The sequence below is a fragment of the Phaenicophaeus curvirostris genome, chromosome 9 (genome assembly GCF_032191515.1).
Source record: "Phaenicophaeus curvirostris isolate KB17595 chromosome 9, BPBGC_Pcur_1.0, whole genome shotgun sequence".
Classification (NCBI taxonomy): Eukaryota; Metazoa; Chordata; class Aves; order Cuculiformes; family Cuculidae; genus Phaenicophaeus; species Phaenicophaeus curvirostris.
In genome coordinates this window covers 10525927-10545309 of record NC_091400.1, presented here as the reverse complement: position 1 = coordinate 10545309, position 19383 = coordinate 10525927, and the positions used below count along the sequence as shown (strand labels likewise).

The 19383-nt window shown below is 44.9% G+C and overlaps 1 protein-coding gene across 1 annotated transcript in view; it reads left to right on the top strand.

Annotated features, from left to right (window-relative positions):
* Nucleotides 1-1351: 1351 nt before the first annotated feature.
* The window catches only part of CACUL1 (CDK2 associated cullin domain 1), a 37229-nt gene continuing 19197 nt past the window's right edge, over nucleotides 1352-19383 (top strand). Inside the window, exons 1-3 of the mRNA XM_069863796.1 lie at nucleotides 1352-1736; nucleotides 8141-8267; nucleotides 13001-13103. Of these exons, the coding sequence (XP_069719897.1) occupies nucleotides 1442-1736; nucleotides 8141-8267; nucleotides 13001-13103 (525 nt within the window). The 5' untranslated portion in view covers nucleotides 1352-1441. The remainder of the gene's footprint in view (nucleotides 1737-8140; nucleotides 8268-13000; nucleotides 13104-19383) is intronic.

Below are 19383 nucleotides of genomic sequence, written 5' to 3'. Positions count from 1 at the left end.
TTTAGAATTTCAGACCAACAGTGGTTGGATGGTGTAACTCCTGCAGCCACGCTGAAGCATCTCATTCCTGGGGTATTCCTGGGGCATGTAATGATAGGGCAAGAGGGAATGGCTTTAATGTGGAAGGGAGAAGATTTAGATTAGACATTAGGAAGAAATTCTTCACCGTGAGGGTGGGGAGGCCCTGGCCCAGGTTGCCAAGAGAAGTCCAAGCTGCCCCATCCCTGGAGGTGTTCAAGACCAGGTTGGATGGGGCTTTGATCACCCTGATGCAGGTTGAGGTGTCCCTGACCATGGTAAGGGGTGGAACTGGAAGGGCTTTAACCCAATCTTACCAACCCAAACCATTCTATGATTCTAAGTAATTACATATGGAATGCAGACATTGGATTTCTTGGTTTGGAGGAAAGACTCAGGAGGGAGGGACCTGTCTGGATGTCAGACGTGCTCCAATCTATCACAGGTTGTGGGAAACCATATGTCACTCTCAGTTTAAGGTCACTTCCTTCTCTAAGACTGAGCCTCTGCAGCATGAAGCAAGGAAGGCACAAGTCCTTCCTCATCCAACTGCAAGAAGCTCCTGCAGCAGAGACCAGAGCTTTCCCACCAAGCTCAGGACTCACAATCAGCTCCTCTCTATGCATTCTGCCAGTGCTAGGACCTCGCAGGCAGGACACGATCCAGCACACACCAACTCCCTTGTCATTATATGTTTACACCAAAAGGGACCTTTCTCCCTTTTTCTAGACATGAAAATTGAACAGAGGAGATCGAGGGATCCAGGATGAGAAGAAGGTCCCAACTCAGCTCCTGGACTTCCTCGGTCCGCACTGTTTCCCTGGATTTGTTCTGCTCATAAACACACACATGATCCACAGCATACAGGTGCAGGACAGTTCTAACGAACTTAACTCTGAGAGTTTTGTACTGTAGAGAAATTTTAATTTCTTAATTAATTCTTAATTTCTGCTTTCATTTTCTCTAAAGCAACGCTTAAAATCTGTGCAACAGATACTGTGCTGGGATATCAATGCTGTAGAAGTGAAAACAAGAACTCAAAACTCACAAGAATCCACAGCCCAGGGATTCGCTGAGTATTCTGCCCTCCCTAAGGGCTGTGCCAAGGCATGGACTACATTTCCCAGCATGCCCCGCGGTGGGGCCGCCCACCTTCCCGTCCTCCCGCCGCTTTCCGCCTGTCGCAAAGTGTGTCGCTGCCGCGCTGCTCTATGAGTTCCCTCTGCGCTGAGCTCGGGATGGACTACGTTTCCCAGCATGCCCCGCGGCGGGGAGCTGCCGTTTTCCGGCCCGCCCGCCGGCTTCCGCCTGCCGCAAAGTGTCGCGCTGCGCAGCCGCGGTCCCGTGCTGGCGGCCCGGGCGAGCCCCGCCATGGGCGGCGGGCGGTGATTCCAGCTCGGTCCCCGCCGCGCCGGCAGCCGCCATGGACGAGGAGAGCATGGAGGAGGAGGGCGGCGGCGGCGAGGCCATGATGGACGACCAGAACCACAACAACTGGGGCGGCGGCGGCGGGTACGGGCGGCAGCTGCTGGGCCCCCCCGCGCCGCTCGGGGACCGGCTGCTTCGCGGCGCCGCCGCCGCCGGGTCCCAAGTCGGGTCGGGCCTCCCCGCGCTGCCCGAGGCCAACGGCGTCCTGCGGGGCTGCGACACGGCGGGCAAGGGGGGAGCCGGGGCCATCGCCGCCGCCATCAACATCAACGCCTCCACCTCCAAGTTCCGTGAGTGTGAGCCCCGGCCCGCCGCCCCCTCCTTGGCCTCCCCTCCTCACACCCCCCCGCTTCAAAGCCTACCCTCAACCTCCCCTTTACCCCCTCCTTGTTGGCTCCCGACCCCCCTTCCTAACTCTTCTAACCCCTCCCAGCCCTCCTAACTAGATCTCCCCAGACTTCCCGTAGGCCCTCCCTGCTTCTGCGCCCCTAAGACACCCCTCCCGATCCCCCCACTACCCTTTCCTAGCCCCTTCTAACACCCTCTTCTAAACTACCCAAACTCCCTCACCTCGCTTCCTCACGCCTCCTTCCTAGCCCCAACTACCCTTCCTAAGTCCCTAACTCCCTCTTTTAAACTGCCCAGACTCCCCCACCTCCTCTCCTAACCTCCTCCTATGCTCCCTCCCCAGCCCCCATCCTAAACTCCCCCTAGACTTGCCCAACTCCCTCTCCTAACTCTCCTGCCCTCTCTGCCCCCTCCACCCCCCCATCTTTGTCCCCCCCTTTCCTCACCTTCTCCAGTCTTCTCGTCCCAGCACCCCAACACCCTCCCCACTCTCAGTCCCCTTTCTGCATTTCCACCTTCAACCCAAACATGCCCTGTCACCTTCTTGCTTTCAGCCTATGGTCCCCCCTCCCCTTTCTTTGGTCTCCCCAGCTGCCCCCTCCTCTGCAGCTGCTCCCTGCTCCCTTCCTCTATGCAGGACTTGCCACAATCCATCTTGCTCTCATTCCTTGAGTGGAGTCTAGGAGGTGTCCCAAAGCGAAATCCAATGTGTTCAAGCCCCTTGGGAGCAGGGGATGCCATATTTCTTGCCCACAGCCTGACTTCTGTGGCCATTGACCCATCCTGGTTCGGAGCTGGCGTGCATCTGACTGCAGGATGGGGAGAGCCAGCCCAGGCAGGGCTCTGGACTTTGGCCTTCCTAAAGCTTTGAGGCCTTGTTTTCCTAAGGGCGTTTGCTTCCTGAAAATCCCAAAGATGCATCTGAAACCTGCCTTTGATTTCTTAGGGTGGATGACAGTGTGTACAAGGCCCTGGGAAGGGTGTATATTTGAAAAGGCTGGTTGAGAGTGCCTGAAGATGAGTTTACTTCCTCCAAAAATAGGTCCAAAACATCTCTTCCCTTTAGCTTTTTAAATGAAATGGCAAATCTCGCTGTTGTTTCGCTGAGTGGAGGTCAAAGGGAGGGAAGATCTTTGTGCTGTTAGATTCAACTCTGCTCTTTTCCCCAGAAGTGACACCTCTGGGTAAAATACGCCCTTTTTCTGATGTCTGTACGAAAATTCAGATTTGGGTAGTTAAAACCATTCCTGGAAACTTAACTGTGATTGCCATGAAAAGATTTTTGATGGGAAACACCTTTTCTTTTTTGCTCCTCCTCTGCAGTGCTGGCCCACCTGTTCAGCTCCAGAGCTGGTCAGAAGCTTGAAGTTCAGGCTTCTGGATCCTGCCTTCTCTGGTAGCCTGGGTTTCGTGGCTCTAGGCGTGTTGCCAAGGATGGCAGCTTTGAAGCTGAGGCTCCCAGACTGCAAGAGCTTTCTGGCCCTCAGCCTGCCTCGCTTGTCAGGGCTCCAGGTACCGTAGGGGTGGCTCGCAAATACTTGAGACGGTCGAAATGAAATTTTGTTTGGCCTTGCAAAACTTGGCTCTTGAATTGCCAATGAGGAAGTCTTAGTTTTCCCTTCTGTTTCAGAATGTATGGTTTTCAAGCCAGATCTTCACCAAATGGGAAAGTGGCTTTCCAGCTTATGTACAGTTTAGGTCTAAGTGGGAGAAGAAGTTGCTGCACATGATTTTGCTTAGGTTTTGAGTTCTGGTTTTCACTTCTCCAGCGTTGGTGTCCCAACACAGTATCTGTCTCACTGACGTTAAGCGTAGTTTTAAAGAATATTAAAGTTCCTGTACAGTACAAAACTCTCAGAGTTAAGTTCGTTAGAACTGTCCTGCACCTGTATGCTGTGGATCATGTGTGTGTTTATGAGCAGAACAAATCCAGGGAAACAGTGCGGACCGAGGAAGTCCAGGAGCTGAGTTGGGACCTTCTTCTCATCCTGGATCCCTCGATCTCCTCTGTTCAATTTTCATGTCTAGAAAAAGGGAGAAAGGTCCCTTTTGGTGTAAACGTACAGTGACAAGGGAGCTGGTGTGTGCTGGATCGTGTCCTGCCTGCGAGGTCCTAGCACTGGCAGAATGCATAGAGAGGAGCTGATTGTGAGTCCTGAGCTTGGTGGGAAAGCTCTGGTCTCTGCTGCAGGAGCTTCTTGCAGTTGGATGAGGAAGGACTTGTGCCTTCCTTGCTTCATGCTGCAGAGGCTCAGTCTTAGAGAAGGAAGTGACCTTAAACTGAGAGTGACATATGGTTTCCCACAACCTGTGATAGATTGGAGCACGTCTGACATCCAGACAGGTCCCTCCCTCCTGAGTCTTTCCTCTAAACCAAGAAATCTGCATTTGTATGTTATTACTTGGGATCATTGAATCGTGGAGGTTTGTGTGAAAGGGTCCTTAAAGGCAATCCAGTTCCAACCCCCCTACCATGGGCAGGGACACCTCCCACTGGATTCAGATTACCCAAAGCCCCATCCAGCCTGGCCTTGAACATCTCCAGGGATGGGGCATCCACCATTGCTCTGGGCAACCTGGGCCAGGGCCTCCCCACCCGGACAGGAAAACATTTCTTCTTTTTAAGATCTCATCTCAATCTCCCCTCTTTCAGCTTAAAACCATTCCCCCTCATTCCATCCCTGCCCTCCCTGCTCAAGAGCCCCTCCCCAGCTTCCCTGAAGCCCCTTTCAGCACTGGAAGCTGCTCTAAGGTCTCCCTAGAGACATATCTAGGCTGAACGCCCCCAACTCTCTCATAGCATTTTACTATTCTGTTCTTCATAGCTAGTGCCTACATATTCCTGCGTCTTTCTTTGAGCTGTGTCTGTAAGTTTTTCTTCTCAGTTTCACGGGGGTTGAATGCTACTCTTGGACTTCAGTTTTGTTTTTTTTCAAATCTTAAGTGGGTTTTGCCATACTTCTGATTGAAGTTGATGTCAAAGAATTTGCTAGCTTGGAGCGGGCTGCATCTCAGTTATGGCTGTGATACTGAAATATCTGGGTTGTGATATGAAGCTCATGCATATTCTGTTTCTCTACTGCATTTGACTTAAACGGTTTTCCTTTTGAACTTCGTTGGATGTGGAAATCCAGCAGCTGCTTCTCAAGCTTTACTTGTGAAGTTGTTTATAATTTGCTGGAAAATACTGATATTGGATCAGCCCGATTTCTGCCCCACCTCCACCCCAAACTTGCTGTCCTTGAATTGAAATCATGCATCCTAGCCTGCTTTGTTACAAAATGTCCCTATCACTTCCCAGAAACTTAATAAATCTTGAGGAGGTGAAAGTAACCTTCAAGTATTGCTCTTTCCTTGCAATTTGGCTGTGGAGGCTGTTGGATAAAGCCCTTTAAATCTTGAATGCGTAGTGGAGGGATGAACATTTAAGACTGAAATGCTAGAAGGAAAAGTACAATAAATAAGTTTCTAGAAGGGCAATGTCCTTTCGCTTTCAAAGGATTTGTGTGTGGGATTTCTTTCCTTCCTGCTCTTGAGGTTGTTCTTGCAGAGTTTGCAATTTGAGGTGTTACTTTAAGTCATCCTTTGCTTTTTTTTTTTTGTGTGTGTGTATAAGTGCTGCCAGAAAAAAAGGATGTTACTGACTTGTGACAGCAATTAAAAGTAATTTGTTCTCTGGATTATGAGAATAAAAATAGCAATTGTTCTGTGCATAGTCTTTGGATTCTTAACTACATAAATATTATGGTTGGCTTAGTTTCAAAACTGAAGTTTGGAAGTGAAATGAAATAATACTCGTAAGAGGCTTTTGAATAAAAAACTGAAGCTTTTCTAAAGTGTCACTTCGAACTCGCCAGTGTTTGCTGTGCAAGTCCTGCAGGGCTGTCTGTAAGAGCACTTTTTCCTTTACCTGTGCAGCATTTCCAAGGGCCAAGCCTTCCTGTCTGCTACTTCTCTCTTTTTCTGCTTTGTAAAATGAAATACGTGAACATCTTGACAGCCTGTTAAACAATTATTTTGCCGTGTTCTCATTTCTTACTTGACTGTTTTCTTTCAAATGCAGAGAGCTCATTTAATATGTTAAATCACATGTGGGTGTGATTATACATTGAAATCTTAAGTCTTGGTCTAATATTCATGATGAGTTCAGTTTAATGTTTTCTGTGTACACGCACCTTTTTGGGGGTAAAAAAGTGAAATGCAAATGCTCAAATTTTGCTGCTGAGTGTAAGCATGAATAGTAAAACTGCTGAGTGGAAGCTGCTCCTGAGAACAACTGCCCCGAGCCTGGGCTATGCCAGGGATAAGGACTCAGACTGAGTCATTGTGACACAGATGGATAAGAGTTGGTGTTGTGCTCTTGCTGGCTGCATGGATCCTTTTCCGTCATGGGGCTTATGTGCTGGACGTGTTAACTTCTGTCCTGGTGGATATGCATCCAGACCCTTGTTAGCAAAGGATGTTGTAGTTTTGGTGCGCAGTCTGGAGTGCTGGGACAGTGCCCTGTGGCACTGGGTAGCAGTGGCCCGTTCAGACACATTCTAGGTTAACAAGATCCGTTCCTAGAACGAGTATGAAGCAGGAGTGAACCTGTGGCTGGCTGGTTGAAGAGGGGACAGGAGTACGGCACTAACATACCTCCCTAAGCAAGGTTTCTGGCTGCAATACCCTAAAAAGATACACATCTGTAATGCCCGTTCCTACAGATAGCGTTCAAATCATGGGATCACTAGGTTGGGAAAGATCTTTAGGATCAAGTCCTACCATACCCATCTACTAATAAATCATGTCCCCAAGCACCTCATCTACCCGCCTTTTAAATACCTCCAGGGATGGTGACTCAAGTCAGCTCCCTGGACAGTCTCTGCCAGTGCTTGAGAGCCCTTCTGGTGAAGAAGTTTTTCCCTATGTCCAATCTAAACTTCCCCTGGTGCAGCTTGAAGCAGTTTCCTCTTGTCCTATCACTTATCACTTGGGCAAAGAGACAGACACCCACCTCTCTACAACCTCCTTTCAGGCAGTTGTAGACAGTGATGAGGTCTCCCTTTAGCCTCCTCTTCTCCAGGCTAAACAACCTCAGTTCCCTCAGCTGCTCCTCAGAAAGTTTGTTCTACGGCCTCTTCGTCAGCTTCATTGCCCTTCTCTGGACAGGCTCCAGAACCTCAATGTATTTCTTCTAGTGAGGGTACTTTACCTTGCTCCTCTCTTTATTCCACATGCTCTTTTTCTCGCAGTACCATTCACTGTTATGCCTGTATTTCCCTACGATGGTTCATAATGCTGCCCAAAGTGACTTACCCAGCATCTTTCAGAAATCGTGCTCTTCCGTCCTAGCAGTGAATCTACTTTTACACTTGTATTTAAAATGTAGTCCTATTCAAAACATTGCTTTTCAGTGCAGTGTCTGAACTGCACTGTTTGGGATGGGAGCTGTCTTTACTCTCTGTCCCGTTAGCCCAGACCCAGGTGTGGATTTCCTGGCCTGGATAGTTTGATATGAAGTGCACCCTGTGTGATTAAGTGCTAAGGGTTTGTTTGGGGTGGCTGCTTTGGTGCTGTGATGGTCTTAGAAGGTGCTAACCCTCCTGCTTGGTGCTGCTATTGGAACTGAACTGTGAGCGCTTAGTTCAGAAATCCTCCTTGAAAAGCAAGGGATTAAAACTCCTCTGTGTCTATGAGAGAACGTGGAGCAGCTTGTGCAAGAAGCTGCAGTTGGAAAGCTCAAGAGGAAAATCGGTGTGCAGGGGAATGCCAATTAAAATGCCTCCTATTCCTCCCTGTGGTGATGCTTACCTGGACAAGGAATATTATTGTGCCTGCTACAGGGGGATCCTAAAAAGTTGCCCAGGAGCCAAACTGTAGTTGAAGGTAGTGGGAATTGTGTCAGCATTTTGGCCAAGGAAGCTGCTGGTCCTACTTGAAGCTTTGTAAGATTTATGTATCTGCTGGGAAGGTTGTTCTCATGCATATGAGGACCTGGTGGTGTTGATTCTGGACTCCCACAAAGCTGTGTAATTTACTGATCTAAGCAAACTCCCCAGCTCCTGTTTTATAACTATTACATTGTCATGCTAGAACTCCCAGGAGTTTGGTTTTCCCTGCTTCTTGTGCCCTTAAGAAATATCCAAGCACTGATTTGGTAGGGTTTCTGATTTTATTTTGTCTTCTGTAAATAAAATAGTACAAATCTAAGTCCGGGCTTTAGTTTTACATTGGGTTATCTTAAAAGTGAACTGCTCCCAGTTTTTCGGCATTCTTATTGGTGCAACCTGGATTTGCAGAGCGTTCACTTGGTTTGAATCTTTTAGCTAAAGATACTAAATGTAGCTTTGTCTTTTTCTTGTAGTAATGAATGTTATAACAATTGAAGACTATAAGAGCACATATTGGCCAAAGTTGGACAGTGCCATAGATCAGCTTTTAACTCAGAGTCCTGGTGACTACATCCCTATCTCCTATGAACAAATATACAGGTAAGAACATTTTCTAAGTGCTACATTGCTTTTTGTTTTGTTTCTTTAAAGTTAAATGTTTGTTTTATCTTGCAGTCTATGCTTATGTTGTATTTTGCGTGTATAAGGAAGAAAGTGAAGTACCGTGCTGCTTAAATGGTTGGAATGAGTCAGTAATAGTTACACATCTTGACATCCCGTGTTAGCAGGAATAAATACCGAGGAAGAGAAATGCATAAGTGCTGGGAACTTTAACATTAAAGTCAGCTCTGCTACAGTTACTTTGTGTAACATAAAGAAGTATTTTAGAAGTCTCAACATCCCTTCCCTCAAAGGGGAATAAGAGACTGGAATGGTAGGCATTTGACTTAATGTTTCAAAAGGCTTCTTTGCCCGATTGAATAGGAACTGGCTTGGTCCAGTAGAGGTGCAGGAGCGAATAGAAGCAGTTGGAGCCGAGGTCAATCTATATAAATTGTCACCTGTGTGTTTTGCATCAGGGAGGTTTGCTCTGATTTCCCCCTTGCCCAGCCATCCCATCGCATGTGCAGGTAGAGAGTGTCTGAAGGACCAACACAAGGTTCAGTCCTCTGTCTCCATTCCTTTCTGGAGAACATTTGATGCGTACCTGGCCTGGAGCTGTAGTTTAATTCACTTTGGAAGGGGTCTAGTCACTTCTTAGAACTGCTCTGCAGGCTGACCTAGGGCACAGGAGTGGGGATGGTAGGGGATTTGTTTCAAAACCACATTCTTGCTCCAAACCAAAATGTGAAATGCTTTGGAGACCTGGCAGTTCCCTCAGTTTGATTGAAATGGAGATGTTTATAGGTGACAGAGTGCAGGGTGTTGGTAAATAGGATGGGAACTGGGTAGCTGCTGCTGCTGCATTTGCCAGCCAAGATGCTATTAAAACTGCTGGCTCTTGCCAGCAACACAATGGTAGCGCTGCTGTCTTGGGTTTCTGTGCCACAGCGTTGCACTCTGAATTAACGCTGGCAACTCAGTCACCGATTGCTCTTTTTAGAGGCTTTTAGCTCTGCTGTCTCCTACTCACTTGCTCTTAGCAGCTTTCTCTCTCTAGTTTGAAGCTTTGGATTAAGGAACCAGCACCAGGAATGGCAGGTGTTTAGTCTTCCCTCTTAAATCCATTTAAAATCTTTAATCGGTTGCCTCTTGCTTCTCTAAACTTCTGGAATTGCTGTTATCAGGGCTCAGATGTCAGTGTGTGTATCAATAATTGAGATGGTAAATTTGAATTGATAGTCTTTTTGCACCTTTATAGTGTAAGTGATCAAAATCCTTTTCTTAGTTTGAAATGTCCAGTGTGCAAACAGCCATCACTGTGAGCTGAGGCAACGTCATCTCTGATAAAGAGTAGGTGTTCAGAATTAATGCTTTAATACCTCGAGCAGATCAGTATCTGATTAAGGTTTTCAAATAACTGCAATTTATCTTTGCCATATTTTTACTGCTCAAAAGTTCTATTTATTAAAGCAATTGGAGGTTTAAGTTTCATGTAGATAACCCTTATGCATCAGGATGACACTTGATGCCTTATTGTAATCATAGAATTATTGAGGTCGTAAAAGACCTCTAAGCTCATCCAGTCCAACCATCAGCCCAGCCCCACTGTGCCTGCTAAACCGTGTCCCAAAGTGCCACGTCTTCTGCCTGTTTTTTGAACCACTCCAAGGATGGAGACTCCACCACTGCCCTGGATAGCCTGTTCTGATGCTTCACCACTCTTTCACTGAAGAAATTTTCCTAAATCCAATCTCAACCTCCCCTGGGGCATCTTGAGGCCATTTCGTCTTGTCCCATCATTTCTTACTTGGGGGAAGAGACCAACACCTGCCTCGCTACAACCTCCTGTCAGGGATCTGTGGGGAGCAATGAGGTCTCCCCTCTTGCATGGAAGAGGGGGTTTTATGGGGTATCATAGAATCATAGAATGGTTTGCGTTGGAAGGGACCATAAAGCCCATCCAGTCCCACCCCACCTTGCTGTGGGCAGGAACATGTCCCACTAGACCAGACATACCCCTTTGCTTTACTTATAATGTGGGCAACGTAGATTGAGGATGGAGGGGTGGCTGCTTTTTTTGTTTAATTTAATGTTGACGCTTGCTTGGAGCATTACAGGAAGTCCATAGCAGAGTTGAGGTTAAGATCCTTTCTGCTTCCCTAGGCTGGAGCTTCGGTCTGAAAATAGAGTGGGTTTTGTAGTGTTTCAAGCAGCTAAATGTCTTCTACACTGTTAGGTTTTTTTTGGGTTTTTTTGTTTTTTTTTTTTTTACAATGAAATGCAGCAGTCTGCTGACTAAAGGTTTTGGGATTTCCATCATGCCAACTCAAGTTATGTTATTAGATACTCTGACTATGATCTTTGACAGGATCAGTGGTAACTGTAGGTGGCTGCTCCCCGGCAGTGAAAGCTGGGAGAGAACTTCAGAGGTTTGCATGCAGACATTTACTGCTACCACTACATGCTGTCAAGGTGTGATTAGTGGCCATTATCATCTTTGAGTGCAAAGGCTGCCTGTGCGTAGTCACTTCCTTTTAAAAGGGTTAAATACATTGGGAGATGTGAAGGGAACTTTGAGATGAAGGAAGTCTGAACAGCTAAGCTGTATGTTTTGCTGCCTCCCTGGTTTGATGCAATTAGGTCACTGCTCTTCAAGACAGCTCTTGTCTTCATCCCTCTCACTAAATCCTTACCTCCAATTGTTCTGCTTGGGTCTTCTTTTCCCTAAGGTGTTTGGTTATGCTGAACAACTAATGAGCTGCTGGCTTTTTTTGGGTATCAGTAGGGCAAGGATGATTCATCAAACCAGCCCACGATCAGGAAATGGAAACAGGATCTGAAAATGGGGAAGGAACCTCTAAATAGAAGTGTTCAAATACAACAAACATGCTCTGCACTTACGTAGACTGCTGTTTGACTACAGGATGTGCTGCAGAAGTAGGTATAGCAGTAAAACACTAAGCAGACATGTCCTTTGAAATTCAATTTAGTTCCATTGTTGCAGATGGAGTGGTCAGCTTGTGGAAGTGGCTGTTTATGGGTTAGTTTTAGAGCAACATACATATGACCATTTGCTCTTGTCACCAATCTGGCTGGTGTGTAAGAGATAGAAGATTCAGCCTGGCTTTACCCATGAGTGTTGTTCTCTTTCATCCAAATTAAGTTGATTTTTGCTGCTACTGCCTTGTACTACATTGTCTTTTGCATTTGTTTGTTCTGAAATAGGATTTGCTATTGGTAGAGTTGGTGCGAAAGAAACAGGATGATTTTGACTGTTAAATAATGTCAAACTACAGACACTCAACTGTCTTAAAAGCATAATAGGAGAAATATGGGCTGTCTTGGTTTTTAAGAAATAGCGTGGTTTGCCAATTGAGCAGAATTTATCTGGGGATGACTTTTGGGGGCTTTTGAAATTGTCAAAAGGAATAAATACAAATGTCACTTGTAGAACCTTCCTCCAGAAAACTTTGAGGGTGACAGTGAAAGAGAGCGCTGGCATGACCCTTGTAGGCTTGGAGCTGCTGCCTAACCTCTCACTTGCATTAGAATGTTCCAGTAGCCTGTAGTCTACGACTGGCTGAATCCCATCTCTGCAGTTTGGTTGTCACTGTACCACCTTCACAGCAGAGGATTGGAATGTCACAATTCCCCTACAAAGACAGTGTTGCTGTGCCACAGCTTTAGGCTTTCAGTACTATTAGACCCTGCAGAATTCAAGCCTGGAACCTGGACCCTAGTGGAAACTGTTTACGTGTGTCATAAGGAACAGTCTCTGGCCTAAATTGCTTGCTGTCCCAGCACTTCCTATAGGGGGGTGGAGGGAGAGGGGAGCAGAACAGAGGTAAGGGATGAGATCAGGCTTGCCCAAGATACCAGGTGAAACCTTCCTTGTGCCTCTTGATTTTTAACAGCTAGCTTCCAAAATGCTGACTTCAAAGAGTGAAAGCACTCGAGAGAAGTAAAATCTGCTTAGTATGGATCATGTTGGTGTTAGTCCACCTTAATAAAAGCTTTTGCTGAAAAATGTTTTACAGTTTTTTAAAATTCATTTTCAATGCAGAGCCTTATTTTGCAGATATATTAAATTGCTGTGTGGAGCAATAAAATGTTCTTAAAAAACAAAGGTAACACTGCAAACCAGAGCTAATACAGCCAAGCCCTGGAATATAGACTTAAAGTTTAGTTGCTATTTCTCTGCATCTTTGTTTATTTTGAAAATGTGGGATTTTTTTAGAGTTTAATTAACAAAGGATGGGGCAACATGCTTGGGTCTGTAACTTTAGAACTTTTGCTCTTTCTTTTTAAAACACTTTGTGCAACTTGGATTGCTGCTTGTCAGTGTTGCCCCTCTTTTAGTAAGAGTTTTGCCCTAGAATATGCATATAATCATTAAACTTGTTTATTTTAGTGGAGGCTTCATTCATATAGGGGAGGCAAAAGCCACAATCAGGAATGTGTTAGCTGTTTTGTTGATATGCACCGTTAAGAGCACTCTTTGTAAGTTAGAGTGGTGTTGGGGAGTGGAAATGGAATGAGGGCCTCCAGAGGAGACTTCAGAGTCTGCTGGAGCTCATTCCAAGCTTCGGGCTCTATTTAAAAGTTCAACAATCGTTCACTTAACTCTCTTATCCTATAAATTGAGACTTGAACAAAATGTTTTGGAGTTTGTTACCCTTCATTGCAAACTGTTGTGAGTTCATTGTTTGTTCCTGTATTTGTTTCTGCAGTTGTGTGTATAAGTGTGTATGCCAGCAACATTCGGAACAGATGTATAGTGACCTAATAAAAAAGATAACTAACCACTTAGAGAGAGTCTCAAAGGAGCTGCAGGTAAGAAACTGCGCAATCTAATTCTGTCTTTCCTGGGATCTGTGATTATATCGGAGCAGTGTGTGGATGGCCCGTGGAGGGGGTTGCCTTAAAGACTGGTTTACGCTAGCTTACTAAATTATGGGCTATTTCATTCACTAACTGGCTGTGAGACAGAATGCTGACTGCTAGATCCAATTGTGTGGCACTAATTAGTCTTAGATCTAAACCGTGTGGAGAGCAGTGGCTAAACTTACATAGTGTGGAATCAAAGACTAGAGAATAGGAAGTCTAATCTGGGATGTAAATGATTTACTTAAACACCATCTGAGCACACAATGTAGATGTCTGCCATTGCTGTGTTAACCTGTATAAACCGGTTGTGGTCCTTGTGCATCACAACAAGCACAAAGGGGAAAATCTAAAGGAAAAATTTAAGTGAATTAAACATGAATTTTGAAGTATAAATCAGGATTTATCATATATGAAAGTTTTCTGCTGTAGTTTATTCTGCATTTTCTTTGCTTATCTCTAGATGTCAGTGGTTTACAGCAGTCCTGATACAGTTTGTACATTATCCTTCCCTGCATCTTATTTGTGGATCTGTGTTTGTTTTTGTGTGTTCCTTGTTGAACATTCCTTTTAGGGTGGGATCTCCAGACATGTTCTTCAAATTGCTACTGCTCTAGTAGCAACACTGTTTTCCTTCCCTACAGCTGTTGTCACTTCCAGAGGTGGTGGCTGAGTTCTGCACTGACTTGCAGAGTATCAGAGATGCCAGTACAAAGGAAACCTTAGCTACAGCAGCACCTTTCAGTGCTTCTGACAATTGATGACTAGTTTCTGTCAGGCAGAAGCAGTCTTGCTGCTTCGAATTGCATCAGGGACTTCTCGCTAAGCATGCTTTCCCATCCAAACATGTTGCACTGAGATTGCTCTGATGTCCTCCTTGTTTCACTTTTACTTCACTCTTACTCTTGTTGCTTTCTTTACAAAGAAAATTAACTACTCTGCGTTTAAGGGGCACAATCTATGGGCAGTCTTTGTAAAAGATCCAGGTTGTCTTGAGTGAAGTTCTTTGCTCCTTTTCTCTTACGATTTCTCTACTCCTTGTGGAATGATGGCCTCGCTGTAAAGATTGGATGGAGTAGGTGGATATCCTATGTAAACTAAAGCCTTCCCTTGGCTCTGCAGAGCTGGTGCAGCCCGTACACTTTTGTTCCGATTGTGGGAACTACGAATCGTTGCAGCTGTACAGGTTTGGCCAGTTCTTCCGATACATCCCATGGCAGCATAGTGCATTCCTTGCCTTTGAATTTGGGAATATACCAAACTTTAAGCTGTGATAGCCCTGGCTTGCTTTTTTTAAAGCTCCAAGACTGAGCGAGGCAGCTGCTTTTAAGGTTGGCTTTGGCACATAAATGCTTCTGCGTGAAAACAAGGCTGCCTTTTGAACGTCAGCTGTTGAAAGAATAATTGAGACAGCTATTTAATGCAATCTTTGTCTTGCAAAAGCTCCCTTACGTAGGTTAGACACACCTTGTGGCAGGTGGCTGTAATACAGTGTGATATCATCTTGGAGTATATTACGTGACTTTTGTCTTTGGTTTTGAATAGAAAATTCCATCTTATTGAGCTGCTCAAAGTAAAACTTGTGTGCCTTAGAACATTGTCCTGTAAAGAAACTGACTGTGGGATGTGAGATTTACCCTTGGGAAATGACTTTATTGCACTATATTTTATTATTGTGACACTTCTTCAATCTTAATAGGTTTTGGTGACACTAGGTCACTTGGGTTTGGAAATATGGCTCTAGGTCTTTACCACAGCAACAACAAATTACTTTTTAAAAGTTGGTCACTTGGTGGTATCTGGTTGGAGCTGGGTGATCTTTAAGGTCCCTTCCAACCCAAACCATTCTATATGTGAATCCTTTTAATGCACAACATGAGGTGTTTTGCTTCATCTGACATAAATTCATTCCACCTGCCAACAATATTTAATTGCAGAGTTCTGTTTAATTGGCAAGGTGTGACTTTTGATGCAAGATAATTTGTTTTTGACATGCAGAGAACGCAGATGTAGCCCAATAGAAGCAGGAGTGTTGGTTTCCATGAGAAAACAGATGGCTGTGAAAGCTGACACAGCAGGCAAATATAGTTCTGGACAAGCCAAACAACTTCTTTGTACAGAAGTGGAACAGTTTGGAAGGTGGATTGTAGAATATCTGCATGTAACCAACGTGCTGGAGCAAGCTGTTTTCTAGAAAAACCACTCAGCATCAGCATTAAAACAGTTGGATTCCAAATAGTACAAATGGGAGCATCTTAGGGGACCAGTCAGACTTGATTATTAACTTTATTTGTTTGTCTTTTTTTTCTGCATGATTTTTACTTCAGAAGCTACCTTTTGAGTTTTATTCATGTCCTGGCTGTGTAGCTGGCCTCAACAGAGCAGTGGGCACATGAGTGTCCTGAACTGGGTGTCCTGGGTGCTGCAACTGGGGCCCGATGGTCACACAGGGACATACACACTCCCTCATCAGCCCTTATGTGAATTCACCTTTTGAGACTGCAAGACACCTTGTTGTGGTGTTGGTGTGTTGCCACATGCATTCCTGAAGGCCTGCTTCACAGGTTTTCACTTCACAAAAGTTGCTTTTCAGTGGTGGCAGGGACCTTGTGAAAATGCAGGTGGGCTCATGTGCTCTCTGCATGTTGGACACTGGCTGAGAATCATAGAATAACCAGGTTGGAAGAGACCCACTGGATCATCGAGTCCAACCACTCGTATCAAACACTAAACCATGCCCCTCAGCACCTCGTGTTGTGGTATGGTGCGACGTTCTCATGTGAACTCGCAGTTCACTCTTGTACACAGACATTTCCCAAACGAGGGTAAATAAAAGGTCTCTATTTGAACGTGTCCACTCATATTGAGTGAAACAATCAAGCTGAACCTTGTCTCACTGTTACAGGTTAGAACATACTCTATACCCATCTCTTTGCCTCTCCCCTCCCACTCTTGCTTCCCAAACTGTAGGCTTAGTCCCATTTTTTTCTGTTGGACACTCATAGCAAGGGAAGAAGCCTCCAAGTCATCCAGTAGAAATTGTTCTGTCTTTCCAGTCCAGGTGTCCTCAGGTTAGGGCCCCAACTCAAGGTGCATCTGGCTTAACAATGACATTAACAACATGCTTTAACTTTTGGTTAGGCAGTTGGACTGCATCATCACTGTAGGTCACTTCCAACTGAACTGAAAAGAAAAGCAATTTAGTTGACTTTGTAACACGGAGTTACAGTCACTAGATGAATATAAAGTCAGTCTGGACTTCCCATTAAAAATGTAACAAATGTTGCCTGCAGAGAAGTTCATTTAGCTGAGATGAATTGCTTGTCATTGGACCATCGCCTCTTTTATGTGGAGCCTCCCATATCTCAAGACATTTCTAGTTCCCTCCTCACTGCATGTGAGTAAATGATCCTGTCTTCAGGCTGCTTGAGTTGTGGAGAATATCTGAGTAAAGGTTGCCTTCCATGTTTACAAGTGATGTCCGACCAGCTCCTCTGCATTAGGAAGACTGAGATTTGCCATGTGGGGCTTCTAGTAATAGAGAATTAAATTTCCCCAATTCTTGAGTTGATAAGAATTCTGGATTCAGTGTGCCTAAAAAAAAATGAGGGTGGCTTAAAAAAATGTGGGCCCAGGTTGCCCAGAGAAGTGGTGGCTGCCCCATCCCTATCGGGGTTCAAGGCCAGGTTGGATGGGGCTTGGAGCAACCTGATCCAGTGGGAGGTGTCCCTGCCCATGGCAGAGGGGTAGAACTGGATGGGTTTTAAGGTTCCTTCCAACTCAAACCGTTTCATGATTCTGTGATCCCTGGAGGTGTTCAGGGCCAGGTTGGAGCATGGGGCTTTGAGCACCCTCATGCTGTGGAAGGTGTTCCTACACATGGCAGGGGCTTGGAACTGGATGGCCTTTAAGGTCCTTTCTGACTTGAGCCATTTTATGAAAAGTTCTGTGAAGCCTGCATTATGCAGATGATTTTTCCAAGATGCTTTATTTGGAAACACTGTATGGGTAATGGGCACGGCCCATTACTTTGTGGTTGGAAATAATGCCTGCTGTGTTTGAGGGCCAGTGCTGAGTCATTGAGATGTGTGTGGTGGGGTGGATACACCAGCTTATGCTTTCAAATTAAATACGCTTGTTTTAAATGAGTAAAACTCTTATTTGCATTAGAGACCAGTGTTTCTGGCTTAGCTTACTCTTATGCACTCCGGTAAAGTAATTTAAAACCCAGTACTCTTCCCATTACATCTCTTCACTAAAAGATAGTGGAAAGCAGTTAAGCACTGACAGTCAGAGCGCACTGAGCTGGCCCATGGCAGAAGTAATTTTTTTTGTACAAGTGCAGTGAAATATTTTCATTTTAGGTTGGCTAATCTCAAGAATTCCTTTAGCAAATGGCTGAGAGCTGAAAAGCAGCTCTTTGTCATGCTGCACCCTCTTTTTATTTAGAGAAAAGAGGAATTTTTTTTTTGTGGGTTTTTTTTTGTCTTGACCAGAAACAGTCAAGTTTGGTAACTATGTAATTCTATGTTCCTTGAAGTTAATAAGTGAGAATCGAGCTTTCTCTGACTTAAACGCTACTTTGCTTGCATTGTTTGTAGTTTAAATCAAACAGAAGTGACAGAGCTACAAAACCAGAATTGATTCCTCAAATTCCATCTCTCTGAAAGCCTTGGATTAAATTTGGAGCCGATTGCCGATAGCACACTGAGGCTTTTAAACACTCCACGCAGCTTGGGGTTCTTCTCTTCTATGATTATGTCTCATGATATGTATGCATGTGTGTGCGTACTCTTTTTAGTTTTGAGCAAGATATTTTACGATGAGTGTGACTGAACAGAGCTGTCACTGGCTGGTAGATAGCTTGCATGGTTGCTGCGTGGCCACAGGAATGACAGATTTAGGGTCTTCCCTGTTCAATGCCGGCAAGCTTTCCTGCCTCATATTAATCCTTACAAATTCCCAGCCTTCTGCCTTGTCAGCTCACAAACCACCATATGAAACTACCTTCTCCCCTGCTGTTTCCTTGGAAGAACGTGCATTGCAGTCAGGTCACTGTAAGAGCCATTCTGCTGTTTTGAGGGCTTCCAAAGCTTTGGGAGCAGGAGGCCTTGTATAATGTCACTGTTGGTTGCCATCTGCTCTTAAAAATGCCAGCAATATCTGTTTTGGACAACCCATTCCCTCCTCGCCTTTTCCCTCCTCTTCTGTCTCATGTTTACCTTCCACTTGTGCCTTGTGATTGCATGGAGTTTGGGCACCCAGTATTAATCTGATAAGTACCAATGCCTTACTCCAAACTTCAGATTAGATTATGAACTTCCTTATTTGTCTTTTAGCAACAGTTGTGTAATGTCCAATGTTGCTCCTGATTACAGGAGTACAAGCATGAAGCTCAAGTGTTTTTTTATGTTTACCTTGTGAGCTTTCAGTATGGTCAGGGTGGTACGAAAAGGCATCCAAGTAGTGCCTTGAGGGGCTCGGAAAACTGAGCTTCTGACTGCTAGCAGAGTTACCTTCTGAGCACCATCTCACTGCAGTTCTTGGTGATTAAGGGAATTGTTTTTGTTTTATTGATGTATTTCGCTTTCCTCCCAAGGTGCATTGATGATTACATTATGTTTATATAGCACTACATTGTGTTTGCACAGTTATGCCAGCCTGTCAAATAGAACTGTTGACAACGTAATCTGTGGCTGTTTTTTATGTAAACTTAGTAAATCAGATTGCCTAATCATAACTTCATTGGCATGAGTAATGTACCTACAGGGGGCCAGGCTATGTACTCCATCCACATGAAGGAGCCCATTGTTATTACCCTGTCTGTGTGGGCATTGCCTGACTTGGTAGGCAAATGAGAAGTAGTGAGGCTTCTTCAGGATTTTTGTCTCATCTCTTGTAAGTAACACTCAAATTAGCTCTTCTTAATTTGAAAGTAGTTGATACTCTGAAATAATTTCCATAGCTGCATCAGTCTTGCAAACATTTATGTAGAAAATAAATCTGCCTTCTCTAGGTTCTACCTATAGAAACGATCAGAAACAATGGGGGAAAATGAATTTAAGAACTTCTGTTTCCCAAATCTTTTCTTAGTAAGTATGTTATATCACTTCATAGAATCACAGGATGCCAGATTGGAAGGGGCCATGAGGATCATCTGGTCCAACCCTTTAGGTGATCTATAGTTTAAATGAGATGGCACAGAACCCCGTCAAGCTGACGCATCTCT